Source organism: Delphinus delphis, chromosome 16 (assembly GCF_949987515.2).
Source record: "Delphinus delphis chromosome 16, mDelDel1.2, whole genome shotgun sequence".
Classification (NCBI taxonomy): domain Eukaryota; kingdom Metazoa; phylum Chordata; class Mammalia; order Artiodactyla; family Delphinidae; genus Delphinus; species Delphinus delphis.
Genome location: NC_082698.1, coordinates 63,784,312 through 63,804,896, shown reverse-complemented (window position 1 = coordinate 63,804,896; position 20,585 = coordinate 63,784,312). Strand labels below are relative to the sequence as shown.

Here is a 20,585-nt window from a genome sequence, read left to right as displayed (position 1 = left end):
TAAACACAGAAGAAGGCAATAACGTAGAAAATCAGGGACAAAAAAAAGTGTGAGGTATAGAGAAAGTAAATAGATAAAAGATATACAATGAAAACTGCAAAATATTACTGAAAGAAAGTAAATAAATGGAAAGACATCCCACATTCATGGCTTGAAAGCCTTAAAATTGTTAAGACATCAATACTTCTGAAAGTGATCTACCAACTCAATGCAATCCCTATCAAATCATGGAAATGCAAATTAAAATCATGATTAACTACCACTATATATCCAAGAGATTAGCAAAAATTTAAAAGTCTAACAATACCAAATGGTGAAAAGGACATAGGAATTCTCATACAATAGTGATGGGAAGGTAAACTGGTATAACCATTCTGGTAAATAGGGTGACATTAACCTGCAAAACTCAAATTCAGTATACTCTCTGGCCCAGAAATTCCATTCTAGGTATATACTTTAGAAATATTAAAGTTTATGTATATTACATAATAAATGTTCAAAGCAACATTATTTGTAATTGCCAAAAACTGGAAATACCCAAGTGCCCATGACTGAGAAAATAATTATATATGCATATAATTGAGTAAAACACAGCAATAAGACCTAACGATGGAGAACCATAGCTATACACATATGGATAATCATACAGCATGATGTTAAAAAAAAAAAAAAGTCACCAAAGGCTACCTACGGTGTAATTCTGTGTACTTGAATTAATACTGGAAAACTTAACTATATTGTATAAAGATACATACTAGCTGGAAAACTAAGCTAAGTGGTCAAAACTGAGTGAGTCAAGCAAAGGATATTTTGCCTCTGGGGAATCCACCAAAATTTAATCCATCAAAGGTGAAGCTCAGTTACAAAGCTCTGATTCCTATCTACTCCCAACAACTGGGAATCAGGAGATCAGTAGTCCAATTCAACTTTCACCACTAACTAATCTTATGTCTTAAGTAATTAATTGGTCAATTTCTTCATTCTTTAAAGAAAAAAAAGGTGGAAAAGAAAAAAAGACGATCTATAGTTTCCCTTCAAGTGTGATGTTACATAAAATAAATTATATTTACTTAATGTTATATACAGTATTACATTTACCTTATTAATATCTTGCCTCAGATAAATTTGTTTCAAATAGAGAAAGGTAAAATAATCAGTATAAAAGAACTTTCTCCTCTTACTATGATTCCTTAGCAGCAAATCAGGCAGGTAGAAGATAATGTTTTTTGTTTTAGATTACTAGATTCCTGAACAATTCATTTTAAAAATCTCCACTTTCAGTTGGAACTACTATATTACAGTAATTTGCAAAAATGACTAACACAAAGGGAAAGAGGAGAGGCACCACTATATCTTATCAAGGCATTCCAGAAAACATGAAGCTCCTCCTCTGGCCACAACACATGCAAATCTACAAGAAACTATGTGATACTGTAAACATCAAGGAAATGACACTGTTCAAAAAGGAATGCCCCACAAATGTTACCAAGGTAAAACTGGAAGAGTCTACAATGTTACCCTGCATGCTATTGGCACTGTTGTAAACAAGTTAAGGGCAAGATTCTTCTTGCCAAGAGAATTAATGTACATATGAAGCATATTCAGCACCCTGATAGCTTCCTGAAACATATGAAGAAAAATGATCAGGAAAAAAAAAAATGTATCCCAATGTTCATTGCAGCACTATTCACAATAGCCAGGACATGGAAGGAACCTAAGTGTCCACTGACAGATAAATGGATAAAGAAGATGTGGTACCTATATACAGTGGAATATTACTCAGCCATAAAAAGGAACAAAACTGGGTCATTTGTAGAGACATGGATGGACCTAAAGTCTGTCATACAGTGTGAAGTCAGAAAAACAAATTCATATGTTAACGCATATATGTGGAATCTAGAAAAATGGTACAGATTATCCTATTTGCAGGGTAGGAATAGAGACACAGGATGTAGAGAATGGGAGGGTGGACACAGTGGGGGAAAGGGAGTGTGGAATGAATTAGGAGATTAGGATTCCCATATATACACTACCATGTACAAAACAGATAGCTAGTGGGAACCTGCTGTATAGCACAGGGAGCTCAGCTCAGTGTGTGATGACCTAGATGGGTGGGATGGGGGGTGGGGTGGGATGGGGGGTGGGGTGGGAGGGAGGTCCAAGAGGGAAGGGATATATGTATACATATAGCTGATTCACTTTGTTGTACAGCAGAAACTAACAACATGGTAAAACAATTATACTCCAATTTAAAAAAAAAAAAGAAAGAAAAAAAAAAAAAAGGAAGCCAAACAGAAAGGCACTCAGGTTCAAATGAAGTGCCAGCCTGTTCCACCAGAGAAGCACACTTTGTGAGAACCAATGGAAAGGGGCCTAAGCTGCTAGAAGCCATTCCCTATTAATTCATGGCATAATAGATTTAAAAAAAAAAAAAAAGACCCCTGGACTGTTAAAAAAAAAAAAATCCTAAATAATTGGGCTATAGATCAAAATACTCTTTTCTAAAACTGCTTACCTTCCACAAGCAATCTGAGTGACAATGCTTCCCATAAGTTCAAACACTTTCCTTGGGTTTATTTCATGACTGGTAGAGTTATGACCCAACTGACCATACCCTCCAGCTCCGAAAGTAAACACTCCACCTTCCTAAAACAACAACAAAAAAAAAACCCTTTGTCATTAGAAAGCCTGATAAAAGAAAATAATCTTCAGGAAAATAAGTTAATCTTTAATATGGAGTCAAATTTTCTCTTCTATTGTCTTCACAATTTAACAGATGATAAGATAGTCAAGATACCTTGACTTTTCAAGGTAAAATGTCTTAAATCTAAGAGTTCCAGGCTGATATGGCTTATTATTTTCACATACTTCAAAAGTATTTAACTATGTTCTCATCATTATAAAGTCATCATTAAAGAGATACTAATGAGTATTTTTTTGCATTGCCTTTTACTATCATTATAGTCTTGTTGAATCACACCTATAAAATTTCACAAAACCTATAAATGGTATCATTTTCAGTTTCCAAAGTAGCTCTGCAAAAAAAGAGTACATGTAACCAGAGAGTGTACTAATATAGCTATTCTTAGCATAAATGGTCTTAGCATAAAATATAAATGGTCTTTAAAATATTCATCATAAAAATGTATAACAGGATTAAAGGTTATGTTTTTAAAAAGTAATTCATGATGACATTTTAAAACAAGCACAGTTAGTACTTTTCAATTCAACTGCTTTTCTTCATAGTTGCAGCTATGTATACAAATTTATGCTACTAAATGATGAAAGCAGGATATTAGTATTTATACAGATTGCTATGTAAGGAAATTGATTTTTCTGTTTAAAATTTTTTTATCATGGGAAATTTAAACAAATGCACAAAAGACATATATATATATATTTATCTATATATGAATGATCACATAACATCACTCAGTTTCAAATGGCAAAACTCAGATAATCCTGTTTCATTGATGCCCCTCCCACTTCCCTTTTATGGGGGTACTTTAAAGTAAAAAAAGTACTGGAATACTTTAAAGTACACTGTGGTCAACAAATCATTTCACATATAAATGCATATGTATCTTCAATGGCATATACCTCTAACGGATAAAAATATATGACGCAATACTATTATCAACAAGAAGTATTAATTTCCTTTTTTTGGACAGAAATAGCAAGTGTTAATTTTTACTTCTTATGTTTTTTCCAGTTTTATTGATATCATTGACTTGACATAAAATTGTGTATATTTAAAGGGCACAACATGACTTGACGTACATATACTCTGTGAAATTATTACCAGTCAAGTTAATTAACACATCCAAACCTCATATAATCCTTGTGTGTGTGTGAGAAAGCTTCAGATCTGCTCTTAGCAGATTTCAAGCATAGAATACTGTATCGTTAATTACAGTCACCATGCTGTACATTAGATCCTCAGAATTTAATAATCTTGTAACAGAAAGTTTGTACCCTTTGACCACATATCCCCATTTCCCTCACCCCCTACACCCTGGAAACCACCATTCTACTCTTTGTTTCTATGAATTTGACTTTCTATCCCCACCCCACTTTTTTTGTTTTTTTAACAATGCCACATATAAGTGATACCATTTAGTGTTTGTCTTTGCCTGGCTTATTTCACTTACCATAATGCCCTTGAGGTTCATATATGTTGTTACAAATGAAAGGATTTCCCCTTTTTATGGCTGAATAATATTCCAGTGTGTGTGTGTGTGTGTGTGTGTGTGCGCGCGCACGTGCGCGCGCATATGCACACAAACATGTACACATCACATTTCCTTTATCCACTCATTTGGCAAGGGACACTTAGGTTGTTTAAGTATCTTGGCTATTGTGAATAATGCTTCAAAAAACATGAGAATGTATTTACCTCTCTGAGACCCTGTTTTCATTTCCTTCAGAAATACATCCAAAAGTGGAACTGCTGGGTCCTACAGTAGTTCTATTTTTAAGTTTTTGAGGAAGCTTCATATTGTTTTCCCTAATGGCCGCACCAATTTATATTCCCACCAGCAGTATACAGGGCTCCCCTTTCCTCCATATACTTGTCCTTTTTTAAAAAAATTATAGCAATCCTAACAGATGTGAGGTGATATCTCATTGTGGTCTTGATCTGTATTTTCCTGATGATTGTGATATTGACATTGAGCACTATTTTCATGTACCTTTTGGTCATTTGTATATCTACTCTGGAAAAATGTCTATTCTGGCCCTTTGCCCATTTTAAAATTAGATTGTTTTTCAGCCATGAGTTACGTGAGTTCCTTATATAGTTAAAGTATTAACCCCTAATCAGATATATGATTTACAAATATTTTCTCTCATTCCACAGGATGACTTTTAATTTTGTTGACTGTTTTCTTTGCTGTGCAGAAGCTTTTAGTTTACTTTTGCTTTTGTTACCCGTGTGCTTTTGGTGTCACATCCAAAAAATGCCTACCAAGACTAATGTCAAGGAACTTTCCCAAGTTTTCTCCTAGAATTTTTACAGTTTCAGGTCTTACATTTAAGTCTTTACTCCATTTAAGCTACATTTTGTGAGTGGTGTGAATTAGAAGTCCATTTTTTGCATATGGATATCCATATTTCCCAGCATCATTTATTGAAGAGGCTATCCTTTTCCACTGCGAGCTCTTGGCACCGTATCAATGATTAATTGCATTTATTTCTGGGCGATCTATTCTGTTTGGCTGGTATATGTGTCTGCTTTTATGCCAGTATCATACTGCTTTGATTACTACAGCTTTGTAATATAGTTTAAAATCAGAAACTTATGCCTTCACTTCATTGTTCTTTCTCAAGACTGCTTTGGCTATTCTGCGTCTTTTGTGGTTCTATATGAATTTTAAGATTGTTCTATTTCTGTGAAAAATGCCATTGGAATCTGGATAGGGATTGCATTGAATCTGTAGCTCACTTTGAGCAGTATGGATATTTTAACAATATTACTTCTTCCAATCAAGAACATGAGATATCTTTCCAATTATTTCTGTCTTCTTCAGTTTCTTTCATTGATGTCTCATATAGTTTTCAGTGTACAGGTCTTTCATCTGCTTGGCTCACCTTTATTACTAAGCATTACGGGGTTTTTTATTGTTTGTTTGGTTTTTTTTTGCGGTACGCGGGCCTCTCACTGTTGTGGCCTCTCCCATTGCGGAGCACAGGCTCCGGACTGCAGGCTCAGTGGCCATGGCTCACGGGCCCAGCAGTTCCACGGCATGTGGGATCTTCCCAGACCAGGGCACGAACCCGTGTCCCCTGCATTGGCAGGCGGACTCTCAACCACTGCGCCACCAGGGAAGCCCAGCATTACGTTTTTGATACTATTGTAAATGGGACTACTGCTTCATTTCTTTTTCAGATAGTTTGTTTTCAGTGTATAAAAACACAACTGATCCTTTAAAAAATATTTACTTGCTTATTTGTTTGCATCAGGCCTTAGTTGTGGCACGCAGGATCTTCATTGTCATCTGTGGGATCTTTGTTGCAGCATGTGGGATCTTTAGTTGCGGAATGCAAACTTCTTAGTTGTAGCATGTGGGATCTAGTTCCCTGACCAGGGATCAAACCCGGGCCACCTGCATTGGGAGCATGGAGTCTTAGCCAATGGACCACAAAGGAAGTCCCGCAACTGATTTTCTTTTTTTTGGCTGTGTTGGGTCTTCGTTGCTGTGTGCGGGCTTTCTCTAGTTGAGGCAAGTGGGGGTTACTCTTCATTGCGGTGCGTGGGCTTCTCACTGCAGTGGTTTCTCTTGTTGCGGAGCACGGGCTCTAGGTGTGTGGGCTTCAGTAGTTGCGGTACGTAGGCTCAGTAGTTGTGGCTCATGGGCTCTAGCGCACAGGCTCAGTAGTTGTGGCGCACAGGCTTAGTTGCTCTGCAGCACGTGGCATCTTCCCAGACCAGGGCTCGAACCTGTGTCCCCTGCATTGGCAGGCGGATTCTCAACCACTGAGCCACCAGGGAAGCACCTCCGCAACTGATTTTTATATGTTAATTTGTATCCTACAACTTCACTGTATTTATTGGTTCTAACAGATTTTTTGAGGAGTCTTTAGGGTTTCCTATATAAAATATCAAGACATCTGCAAAGAGACAATTTTAGTTTTCCCTTTCTAATTTGGATGCCTTTAATTTCTTTCTCTTGACTAACTGCTGTGGCTAGGACTCCCAGTATTATCTTGAATAGCAGTGGTGAGAGTGGGCATCCTGTCTTGTTCCTGATCTTAAAGGAAAAGCTTTCAAATTTTCACCATTAAGTATTATGTTAGTGGTGGGTTTGTCATTGATGGCCTTTATTATATTGAGGCATGTTCCCTCCATATTCACTTTGACAGTTTTTATCATAAAAAGATACTCAATTTTGTCAAATGCTTTTCTTGTATCTACTAAGATGATAATATGATTTGTATCCTTCATTCTGTTAATGTGGTGTATAACACTGATTTGTAAATGCTGAACCATCCTTGCATCCCAGGGATAAATCCCACTTGATCACTGGCTATATAATCATTTAAATGTACTGTTGAACTTAGTTTGCTAGTATTGAGTAGTTCTGCATCTACATTCATCAAGGATGTTGGCTTGTAATTTACTCTCCTTGCAGTGTCTTTCTATTATGTCTTTGGTATCAGATGGTGCCGGCCTTATAAAATAAGTTTGGAAGTGTTCCCTCCTCTTCTGTTTTTCAGAGGAGTTTGAGATTGACTGGTGTTAATTATTTTTTAAATAGTAGAATTCACCATCCAGTGAATGAGCTTCTCTTTGTTGGGAGATTTTTGAAGACATCCAGTCCTGCGCTTTTCTTTGTTGGGAGACTTTTGACTACTGATTCTATCTCCTTACTCATCAGAGGCATATTCAGATTTTGTTTCTTTATGATTCAGTTTTGGCAGTTAGTATGCTTCTGGAATGTATCCATTTCATCTAGGTTATGTGATAAATTTGTTGGTATATAATTATTGATAGTAGTCTCTTATGAACCTTTGTATTTCTGCATTATCAGTTGTAATGTCTCCTCCCAGTCTGATTTTATTTGAGTCTTTTCTTCTTAGTCTAGCTAAAGATTTGTCCATTAAAAAAAATCTTTTCAGAAAAACAGCTCTTAGGTGTGTTATTCTTCTCTGATGTTTTTCTAATCTCTATTTCATTTATTTCTGCTCTGATCTTTGTAATTCCCTTCCTTCTGCTAACTTTGGACTTAGTATGTTGTTTTTCCTAGTTCCTTGAGGTATAAAATTAAGCTGTTTATTTGCAATCTTTTTTCTTAATGTAGGTGTTTATTGCTATAAACTTCCCTATTAGAGCTGCTTTTGTTGCTTCCCATAAGTTTTGTCGTGTTCCCATTTTCATTTCTCAAGATATTTAAAAATTTCCCTTTTATTTCTTCTATGACCCAATGATTATTCACAAGTGTACTTTTTTTTTTTTTTTGGCGGTACGTGGGCCTCTCCCGTTGCGGAGCACAGGCTCTGGACGCGCAGGCTCAGCAGCCATGGCTCACAGGCCCAGCCGCTCCGCAGCATGTGGGATCTTCCCGGACCGGGGCAGGAACCCGTGTCCCCTGCATCGGCAGGCGGACTCTCAACCACTGCGTCACCAGGGAAGCCCAGAAGTGTACTTTTTAATTTCCACATATTCGTGAATTTTCTGGCTTTCCTCCTGTTAATGATTCCTAGTTTCATACTACTATGGTTGGAAAACATACATGATATTATTTCAATCGTCTTATATTTGTTAAGACGTGTTTTTGACCTAGCATGATCTCTCCTGCAGAATGTTCCACTGTTTGCTTGAGAAGAATGTATCTCCTGCTATTCTTGGATACAATGTTCTGTATATGTTTGTTAGGTCCATTTGATATAAACTGTACTTCAAGTCAAATATTCCTTACTGATTTTCTGTCAGGATGATCCAGTCTCTGTTGAAAGTGGGGTACTTAAGTCCCCTACTGTTATTGTGTTGCTGTCTATTTCTGCCTTCAGATCTGTTAATACTTGTTAATATTTGCTGTGCTGGGAACATATATAGGTACAATTGTTATATGTTCTTGAGGAATGGACCCCTTTAATATTTCTTTAATATTATTTAATATAGAGGTCATATTTAAACTTTCTTGATTAGTATTTTATTACACCATGTCAGAAAGCATATGTCTGATAGGTAAAGTTAAAAATAAGTAAGTGGGACAGTGTGTTTCAGCCTAATCTATACCCATTAAGCTTAACGATGATCTTTGCCTAGATCCATTATTTCATTAGGGAATACAAAATGGAGATTTTTCTAATCTTATTATTTCTTCTAAATTTATTAGTCGAAATTCTTCTATAGAGAAGTTAACTCATCAACTATTGAGCTATTATAAAATACAATCTGCAATTAAGAGGCAGAAGAAATGCTTCTTTCTCATTTACAGATTTTTAGAAAAATAAGCTGTTGCCCTAGCAACCTCCAAAGATAAGCAATGAAGTTTGCTTTGTGTTGATTTGGGTAAGAAGACGATCATTATGAAGTCACAGATTTTTATATATTTGGTATCTTTCCATTTATTGCAGACATTATTTATTTTTGTTAACCACTGAAAACTCCTTCAAGTTGTCCTTGTGACATGATCTTAGTAGTCTTTGTTTTTGTGACACAAAATACTCAAGGCTATTTTCATACTTTTTTTTTGGTCCCAGGTATAAGATCAGGCTCTTCTCTAAGAAGCCCTGGTTCTTTTTAGTATAGAGTCTACAACAATCAAAGGATGTTCATTGCTTCCAGATTACAAATGTTTAGTTATTTCTAGAAACTTTTGGTGGTCATAGCCAAAAAAAAAAAAAAAAAAAAAAAACACAACAACAAACCACACACCAAAAAACCAAACAAAAACCAAACCAAACAAACTTATTTTAGAAGGAGAAAAATAAGAATTCACACTGATACTTGTGATTCAAAGCAAAGATTACAGGGTTTTGATTGCTACCATTTTATATCTCTTTTCTCTTAAGCTGAAAATCATAGTTTCTAATGAGAGTAATACAAATACTTAATTGCTTTATCCTATTCTACATACAATATACTGAAAATAAATGCTGCCAATTTTACTACTAACAATAAGACTACAGAATGCAGTTTAAGACCTCTTTGTGAATTTGGTTTATCTTTAGGCTATTTCCCATCAGTGATGCACAACAAAATACTATACTTTAAAATTCTTCTTTCTGTATTTGTGCCACTTGTAATTTTGAAGAATTCTTTTAACATATAAGCTTTTTAATTATGTGTAACAGTTTCTAGGTTCCAAAGTCAAACCTATAAGGCAAGGCTCATTTGGTCTACCTATTAATCCTTTTCAAATATAAATAACATGTACCGTCTTCTTTTTCCTTAACAATAATATATCCTGACAATCGTTCCACAACATAATATAGAGATCTTCCTCATTCTGTTTTACAGGGCATGGTACCACGCAGTGGAGTTACCATAGTTTACTGAATTAGACTGCTACTGATGGGAATCTGGATTTCTTCTCTTCTTTTGTTATTAAAATACTGCCACCATAAATGGCCTTGTGTATACATAACTTAGTATCTTTGGAACAGATTCTTAAAATTACTAAGGGATTGATAAGTCAAAAGGTATATGCATATGTGATTTGCATAAAGAATTTGTAAAAGAACTTGAAAAAAATTGACATCATTATGGTAGTGTCCTCATATCCATTAACATGCATGTCTTTCCATTTATTCTGATTTTAAAAATCTGTTTTAAAAGTCTTCCTAATGTTTGTTTTGCACAAGGAAACTGCTTTGTAAAGCAATACTAATCTATTTGCAAGAAGCTCTTCCAGAAAAGCAAAAGACATTGATATAGAACTATATTCTAACTTTAAACAAGGAACAATAAAATATTTTACTTTTGCAATATTTAAAACTATCTGATTTTGTTAAAAATAATATACACCAAGAATTCCAGTGAACAAGTATCACCAGCTACTGTTTTGAGAGAGAAATACAGAAAATTAATAGAATTGGCATTTTTTAAAAACTCAATAAAGAGAAATCTTTAGAAATCTTGGGAAAATAAGATAAGTGGTTGTCTGAAAGGCTGAATTTGAAAAGCATTAACATGTGAATCTTTCTACCACAAAGTTAGTCCTATGGAAAGATATTATACAAAGTATTTTTTACTATTATCTTCAATACAGCCTTATTTCTCCTAAATACGAATGATAGAAGAGAATGACTAAAATGTATAACTTGCCGACAGTGATTACATCTGCAATTTGAATGACAAAAAAAAAATCAATGAAATATGGTAGTAAGATCAGTAGGGATAGTAAATCTTCCTTACTCAAAAGCAAGTAATACAGAATTTTAAAAAATTAACTTTTGTAACTGGTCATTATATTTTTTAAAGTACCTTTAGTACACTATATTTGATAAGGACTGAGAATAATTCTTCTAAAATTCCCAATGTGGGAGTACGTGTGTAGAAATTTTATAAATCTGATTAGAAGTTAATTTTTTCTTGCCAATTTTATCTACTATGCAGGATATAAAGATAAAGAAGCAAAAACATTAATTGCTAATTTAGCCAATGATAAGTTGCCAGTTCCTTTATGTTAACATGACTATAATAAATAATACTGCTGGTAAAGGTTAGTTTAATGTTTTTATTTTCATTTTACTTCTAATTGCTAGAGAACTATACAGTATTGATACTGAACTGGCACATACCCAACAAAGTGAGAGGTCAGAGTTAAAGCCATTAACAAGATTGTGCTGAAAGCCCATTATAACTGCTTGAATAATACCTGGCCTTTGGATAATAGAGGGATTCAGTCTCTATTACTTGTTATAAGGCACGTGGGAGCTACATTAAAATTAGTCAGAGTTATGCAATATAAATGGGATTGATACACAAAGCACAACAAGCCTGACAAACTAAAAAGGAATTATTTCATTCACAGTATTATTAAAGCAGTATTTCACATGAAGTTGAAAAATTCAACAATATATATTATCATCACACAAACAGTAGATCACAATTCACATTTCATAACATGAAACAGCTGAAATTTAACGTAAAGTTTTTGAGAACAGATAATAACCTAAGTTCCTTTTTTAAGATAAATTATTTTTTAGACATCAATAACACTCAAGTTTCAAAGTAAATACCATGAAAATATTCACTAATTATGAAATAACTACCATAACTATTAATAAAAAAGTTTTATAGGAGTACAATACCTTGGTTAGTGCAGCAGTGTGATCTTCTCCACAACAAATATAAACTATTTTCTGAGTTCTTAGTGACTTTAGTAAATTAGGAACATACCTATCTGAAAATTCCAACAAGAGACATCAATGAACAGTATTTTTAAAATTAAAAGCTTCTAAAATGTGTTTCCTCTACAGCTTCCTGAACTGTGGAAGACGGTGATAACTAAACAACTTTAACAATTCAATGATTTTGTGGTACAAGCCTACTAAGTTGGGCTCCCACGCCTTTCTAGTCATGCTACTGTGATAAAGGAGAGCTCTAAAAAGAGTAACTTAAGTACTAAACTGCCTAAACGCCAATCTGCATAGGACTCCGCAATCAAGGAATTTCAAAGCTATCTGACTGCTTCTAGTACATGCACATCATTCTTTATATTCACCTCATGATAATTAAGCTCATAGGATCCTACTTTAAAAAGCCTGAAAATTATACTTTCTGCTATTTTATAGTAGAAAAGAGATATAATGTCCTAATCTGACATATTTTTCTCATGCAAAACAAAGTATTTTAAAATTCTTTCTGAGAGTATTATTTATCATTACCAGTTGTTACTAGATCAACAACTCACTTTTGTCTAAGTCATTATAATTATGTTGAACTTTATTAAATTAGTTTTTGTATTTCAAATACTGGCATTCAACCTAATGTAGCTATGAAAAATCAGTTTCCAAGATCCCAACTTGTTTTAAGCAGTTATAATTTTTTAAAATTCAAAAAGTTTATTTTCAAGACTCTAGCATCACTGTTAACAGTGATTAATTAAATGACTCAGATTTAAATATTTCCTTGAAATACTCAAATAGATGAACACTTCATGTTACTTTTCAGGATAATTTTATAATTTTTTTCCACTGATGGTGGCTGATAATATGATTACCAATTTGAAGTAATGTTTTTCTCAACTTTCTTTTAGTGAACATCCAACATTGAAGACTTTTGTCCAGATATACTTTCTATATTTTATTCTAGAATAAAATAATATTTTTGGCCTTCCCACAATCTCCTAAAAATATTATTATCAAATGGAATTTTAAAATTAACCTCTCATCCCCACCTCAACACCAGGGAAGATTTGGGTACACTTCTCTCTGACACTAAGAATCACTGATATATCTCAAAACATCATCTCTTTTTAAAAATATATTTATAAAATAATGCAAACCTACCATTTTCATCATTAAGACCTAGTTGACCAAATTTGTTGCGTCCCCATCCAAAGATAGCTCCAGAAAGGGTGAGTACAAAACTATGGGCTCCTCCTGCTGCAACTTGCATGAAAGGGATTCCAAGTAAAGACTTAATCAGTTGTGGTGAAGCTTGCTTTTTACAGTCAATGCCTAAACCCAACTGGCCATATTTATTCTGTCCCCAACAGAAGACTTCACTTGCTGTAAAACAAGAATCATAAATTACTATTTTTCTCACACAAAAAAAATTTCACTTGAAAATCATCAGTTATTTTGGGATATTCTTCCTCTTTGATGAAAATACATATTCCTCCTTATTAAATTTATTTCTTATATGGAAACAATACTACCTTGAATAATCCATGTTAATACAGTTTTAGTTTGACTTTATTGATGAATGGGTAAGTCACATAACTGGGGATAATCCCATTTCCTGATGTTCCTCAAGAAAGGACCATCTCTTTTTAGTATTCCTCAGGTCTCACTTTTATTCTATGACTTCTCCCAGGAGGTACTCATTCAAGCTCAAGGTTTCAGTTATCAATTATATGCTATCACATTCAAAATTTATCACTAGCCCAGATCTCTCCTCTGAGCAATAAACTCATGTATCCAATTGTTTACCTGACAGCTATACTTCGATATTTGAAAGGTATTTCCAGTTCAACATGCCCTAAACTCAATTCATGACCCCCATCCTACCTCCCATACCTGGACCTCTTCCTAGTGTTCCTCATTCTCAGTAGATAACACCTCAACTGATACAGCAGCACAAACCATAAACACAGGAGTCATCCTTAATACTCCTCTCCTCTCTTACCTTATATACAGATTTCTATCAATCTATCGTCAAGTTATATACAGTTTTCTTTCTAAAGAAAAATATGGTGAATAGATCCACTCCTCACCATTTCACCTGGTTCTTTTAATAGTTCTCGTCACATTTGCTCACCCACTGCTACATTTTTTGCAACTTTAAACATCTTTTTACTTATTTTTATTAAATAAATGGCACTAAACTAATAATTGACACACTAATATCTGAGTTTTAAAAATTCATACTATAAAATAGTACACACTTACTAAAAGTAAGTCTCCCTTCAAAACTAGATCCCTGGTTCCTCCCCCAAGAAACAAGCACTCTTACTAACTGCTGATATGTACTTCCAGAAATACTCTATGGACACACCAGGAGACATTTGTATATATACAAAGAGATATAAAAATGTAGATCTGATATAGGACAGACACCATTAATAACGGTCTGGATAAGTTTCAAATTAACTGTTCTATAAATTTATGTCTGTGTGTTTATTCTATAATAAATCTCAAATGAGTTGACTCTTTAAAAAAATGTAGATTTGAAATGCTGCTCACCTGAAAAAAACAGAAATCAGTGCTTTCTCACTGCTCTTGAGATAAACACTTTTAACAAGGCTTATAATTCTGTAAAATGTACCTATGTTTCTGAGCTCATTTCATACCAGCCTCTTCCCTCACTTACTATACTCTAGCCATACTCACCTTCCTTTATATTCTCCAATGACCATTTCTCTCACACTTGCTGTCTCACACACTCTGCCTAAACCTTTCCCTCATCCTTGTCTAGTTTACTTCTATTGTCTCCCAGCAGAAAGCCTTCCTTGATCTGCCAGATTAAGTTCAGTCCCCTTGTTATATGATCTAAATATCCCAAACTTTTTTATTTATACTCTTTTTTCATAGTATGTAAACTATATTGTTATTTGTGTGACTGTACCATAAGGGCTGGTAGTGTACTGCTTACCACTGTTTACTGTACACCCTAATGTGCCTAGTTTGTACTGAGTGATCAAAAAAAAAAAAATTTTTTTTTTTTCCATTAGATGCGTAAGATACTACTAAAACATGAAGCTGAATAAGGGAAAAGAATACCTGTAAGATACGTCAAGATAGAAAAACTGTCCTCATTGGTAAAACGTTTGGGTTTAAATTTATCTTGGATTTACCTACCAAAGTATCAAAAGAGGAGTTGGCAAAGTAACAACAAAGAATACAGGGATGCCAGCCTCCACCCCCTACTTTATTCCTTTGATGGAATAAATCCAAATTCCTTAATATGGCATGTAAGGCCCTTTGTAACAGATTTGTTTTTACTTTACTCTCAACTGAAGTATGAAAATGTCTCCCATGCTCTCAAAATACCCACGTAAAACTATATTCCGATACTCAAATACACAAAATATTTCCCAGATTCTATGCCTTTACTAGTACTATTACCTTAGCCAATCCTCAACATTTTCCCTAGCTGCTTCACAACCTCTCCAATTCTGAAGAAATTGTAATCATCTTTCAAGACTTGCATCAAATATCAATCCCTTCTTTATTATTACCAATTCTATTGATTGAAACTAATTAAACTTTTTTCCTTATGCCCATCATATTTTACTTTTCCTTTGACCAAAAGTAGTATATATTTTTTCTGCCTCAATTATATTATTTGTATATCTGCCTCTTCTACTAGATGGTACGATCCCTAAAACCTTCTCTTAACTTATCCGTATTTCCCTATAGTTCTAGTCTACTGTTTCATTCATAGTAGGCCTTACTAGGCATTTAATAAATTAAAAATAATAATAATGAAGCCACTGGAACTTATTTTTTTATATAATAAAAAACAAATATACGGCAGGTTCTTTACTAACCCATGTTACAATCCTTAGCTGGCATAGGAAGAAGTCAAATAAAGGTTACAGGATGCTTAGACTTCTCTGTTTCTATTCATAAAAAGTTTACCTGTAAGCGTAAATGAACTTGGGCAAGTTATAAACTTCCCCAGCTATGAAGGAATAATGTTCGGCAGGTTAAAGAAACAATTAGACACAAAAAATCAATTTCATGTCTATATGCTAGTAATAAACGATTTGAAAATGACATCAGAGTAACAAAAAATATCAAATATCTAGGGAAAAATCTAATAAAACGTATATAAGACCTCTCCACAGAAAATGACGAAATACTCTTGAGAAAAATTAAAAAGAGATTAAAATAAATGGAGGGATATAGCATGCTCAAGAATTGAAAGACTCAATATTATAAAGGTTTTCCTCAAACTGATTTAGAGGTAATGCAATCCCAATCAAAATTCCAACACTTTAAGTATCTGTGAAAACTGACTAGCTAATTCTAAAATGTATATAGATATGAAAAGGATCAAGAAGAACCAAGACAATCTTTAATAAGAACGAAGTTGGAGGAATTTCAACTCAAAGTATCAAGTAATAAAACTGAAAAGGGGAAAGAAAATAAAAGCAATGCTTACCTTTAGAAAGTGCAAGTGAATGATAGTAGCCACAAGCAACCTGTACTATCTGGATATCCGACAAACTTTTAATATTTCTAGAAAGTAAGAAGAGAGATCAGGATCAGTTAATTCCATTTAATAAATGGATCCTGAATGCTATTTATTTATGCGATTTATTGACCACCTACTATGTGCAAGTAGTCTCCTTACCAGCAGTTCCTTACTAGCATGACCTAGCAGTTCATGATATTTTTTCTCATACAGGCCCAATTTACCAAAAATTTATGCTAAAATCAGTAAACAAAATCTAAATATGAAAAAATTAAGAGATATGATGAGAAAACACTTTGAAAGGACAATATTTAAGCACAGTAAACTATGCTCACAGCTCAGTGCTTTCTTTTTATTTTTTTAATTAATTTATTTATTTATCGATTTATTTTATTCTTGGCTGCACTGGGTCTTCGTTGCTGCATGTGGGCTTTCTCTAGTTGCTGCGAGCAGCGGCCATTCTTCATTGCAGTGTGCGGGCTTCTCGTTGTGGTGGCTTCTATTGTTGCGGAGCATGGGGTTTAGGCACGCAGACTTCAGTAGTTGTGGCACGTGGGCTCAGGAGTTATGGCTCATGGGCTCTAGAGCGCAGGCTCAGTAGTTGTAGTGCATGGGCTTAGTTGTTCTGCGGCATGTGGGATCTTCCCAGACCAGGGCTCAAATCCATGTCCCCTGCATTGGCAGGTGGATTCTTAACCACTGTGCCACCAGGGAAGCCCCTGAGTGCTTTTATGATGCAGATATTACCATCAAAATGTGAAAAATCTTTAAAGTATGAAACTTGGCAATATATTTGTAAAACAAATGTACATGATCCAATTTGTTGAAAATTGGTGTTTGGCCTAGTTTATTATATGTTCTCCTCTGTCAGGTTCCTTAAGAACCAACAAGGATTCCTATCATGTGGTGCTACCAATTCACAAATCATGAAACCTATTCCTTTTGGACTATCCTTTTGCTTTGCATCTAAATCAGTGATATTAAATTATTTACTAGAGAAATTTAATCAATTCATATGTATTATGATCAGTGATGTGTTCAGTCATATTTCTGCCATCTCATATTTCTTACTTATATTTTTTATAGTTTTTTCCCCCGATTTCTGATTTTTCCTTAACTGCAACATAATTCTAAAGGATTTAAAACATTACAAAAATCAAGAAACTATGTGCATCAACCATCCCAGGTTTTCTTTATGTAGCTCCCCTTCACTTGCTCATTCTGTTTTTCCTGAATGTTTTTAAGAAAAAAGGGGGTGTGGAAATATATTATGTTTCTTATTTCCCTTTACCTGATACTGCCACCTGACCTAATTCTGCCATATGAGAGTCCAGAGCAAGTTCTGACCAGAGTGTCAATACCCATGATTTTCGGGAGGCAGCTTCAGCAAACCAAATTTTGAGTGGGAAAAAAGAGAGTTACTCTAATTCCATATTGTTGTATTAAAAATAATTTTATTTAGTGGATTTATGTCCTGCAAAGCTTGAGAGTTGTACTGCTACATTTAGCAGAATCCAACAAGTTAACAGGGTCCAATGTACCTTCAGATTTTCAAATATAGCAAAAGGTCATTTTTTTTTTTTTTGCAGTTAGCAAAATCAAACACTGGCAATGCAAAAACAGGAATAAAAAAATACACGGATACATACAACTGTGCTGAAGTTACTAAACATTTACTGTTACTGCTTATGCATATTAGGCATATCATACACTGACTAGTGAACTGTACTAAGTATTTTTAAAAACCAATTGCTCCAAATATCAAGTCCAATTTGCATGACTAAGTAAAATCTTTTAAAATTCTACATTCTCATAGCACCCTATGTTTTTTTCCTTCACAGCATTTACCTCTACTAATTACTGGTGTACTTATTCATTTAATTATTACTATTAGTATACTCTGCTAAACAATAAGCTCTGTGAGGATGGACTATTACTATCTTATACCCATGGAATCCCTAGACCTACCATAGTGCCTGGCAAAAAATATGGGGAAAAAAAAAAGTATGTGAAGTATCCACTGTTAGAGGATAAGTAAATCTGCAACTTCTTTGAGGCTTTAGTATTAAACTATTCATAAAATTTGCTTCCAAAAGACTTCTAAATTTACACAGCAATTTACAGAAAGTGATTCTCATTACCAAAATATTATCATACAGCTTAGAATACAACATAAACGCTAATTTCTTTAGCCATGTCTGCTACAGAGACAAGTTAAGATATTCTTCTGTGGCATTACTGTTTTAAAGGAAAAAAACCTCTCTTTTTATCTCTATGGAGATTGAATACACTGAAGATTGTGGGGGGGTGGGGAAGAGGAGAGGATATGCTTTCTTGTTTTGTTTTGTTTTAAGCTTTCAGGAATTTTAAAAAGAAACAAAAATACTTGTGAATAGTAAAACAACTTTACAACATTCCATTTTTCCTAAAGAGACAAATTAGAAAATTCTTAATGCAACAAAATTTTATAGAATTCATCAAAAATAATCCCCAATGAGTAAAAAAGATAATGTAAATGTTTTCTGGTTTTCAATTTTTAAAAGGATTCAAATGCAGTTAACAGGAAAGTAAAATAAGCCAGAATAAATTTTGTAAATAAAATATATATACACACATACATGAAGATTCCTAATTAATCAGAACTATGAAAAGAAAATCAGAATTCAGATGTCTAGGGGAAACATTTTATAACTGCTTATAAATTTAAAATAACTCCCTAAAGTTTAGAGTTCTTGTCAAACATTTTTAAATGGCTATGACATTTAAAATTATTCCTTGAAAAGAATAATTTCGCCCTCCTGTTTTGCCTCCTGACCACACTTGCTGCTCCTCATGTGGTCTATATGATGTGATGTGGCCTCTTCTGTCAGGAAATAGGCTTGAACAGTGTTAGCAACATAATGGGCTCCATCAAAACGTGCAATGATCTGGATGACTTTTCTGCAAATTACTGCCATGACTTTTTGGATGTAGAAATGGCCTGGTGTATTTGCCATTTGCCTTTGAATGTGTGGAATCACGTGATTTCAGCTCCTTGGAAGAAGCTGTTTTACAGAAACCAGACCCCAACCAGACAGAGAATGATGACCATGAGCACGTAGCCCCCAGACTGGCTGGAGCCTGAAGACTGATAACGTGATCAATCTCTGTGACCTCACCTGGTTACCTCACCACACACCAATCAGAAGATTGCATGAAATGATCACATTCCCCATGACCCTCATCCTCACTTTGTCTTTAAAAACCCATCCCTAAAAACCATTAGGAGGTTTGGGTCATTTGAGCATTAGCTGCCCATTCTCCTTGCTTGTCACCTTGCAATAAATGCTACACTTTCCTTCACCAGAAAAAAAAAAAAAAAGAAAAGAATAATTTCTTTACTGAATTTTGAAACGTTTGAAATTTGTAAGAAAACAGTTAATAAACTTGGAAATAAGATTTATACACCCCTCCCTTAGGAAGTCTTGAAGTCAAAACATATACTGTTGAATATGTGTACTGTTGTGTTGTTACATTTTTCAACCTTAATGTACAGTGGCAATATAGGCAAAAACCAGGCATTTCCAATTGTATGTTAAGGTAAAATTCTTTAACAACTGTTAACAAGGACTAGTGAAAAGTTTATATTATATATAATCAAGAAGTTGAAGAACTAAAGCATTAAATATTTTGCCAATTCCAAACTCATCAAGGTGTATACATTAAGTACAGCTTTTTGTATGCCAATCATACCTCAATAAAGTGGTTTTAAAAATATATTTTGCCAGTAAAACATAATCAACAATTTTCTATTTTTCAATTACACCACAACTTTCTTACTGATTTGAGAAAAGTCTTAGCACCAACTCTTTGATTTTGAAAAATTTAGGCTAACAACTGATCTAGTCTCTACCATTAAAAACTCTTCTAATTTTTTTTAATTTTCTTTTTAATCTGAAATGTTCTGTACTTTCAGATGCTAATATTAGGCAGAAACTGTAATAAACTTCTTTTTTTTGGGGCGGAGGGGCGAGCAGTGCCCCATAGCTTGCAAGATCTTAGTTCCCTGACCAGGATCAAACCCGGGCCATGGTAGTGAAAGCACCAACTCCTAACCACTGGACCGTCAGGGAATTCCCTGTAATATACTTTTAAAAGTTCAATCAAGAAAATAAATTTTATTTTTGACCAAGGCGACAATTCAAACATGTTTAATTAGTTCCTGTAGCCCAGAAATTGCTGTTCTCACAAGAATCATCATATTATACCATCCTGTCATAATTTTTTCTTA

The 20,585-nt window shown here is 34.2% G+C and overlaps 1 protein-coding gene across 5 annotated transcripts in view; it reads right to left on the bottom strand.

Annotated features, from left to right (window-relative positions):
* The window catches only part of HERC4 (HECT and RLD domain containing E3 ubiquitin protein ligase 4), a 270,043-nt gene that overhangs the window by 81,251 nt on the left and 168,207 nt on the right, over positions 1-20,585 (bottom strand). For all 5 annotated transcript variants that reach the window (XM_069541545.1, XM_060034903.1, XM_060034902.1 and 2 more), the window contains 4 exons: positions 16,283-16,359; positions 12,961-13,182; positions 11,761-11,852; positions 2,516-2,646 (listed from right to left, as the gene is read on the bottom strand). In XM_069541545.1, coding sequence (XP_069397646.1) covers positions 2,516-2,646; positions 11,761-11,852; positions 12,961-13,182; positions 16,283-16,359 — 522 coding nt within the window. The remainder of the gene's footprint in view (positions 1-2,515; positions 2,647-11,760; positions 11,853-12,960; positions 13,183-16,282; positions 16,360-20,585) is intronic.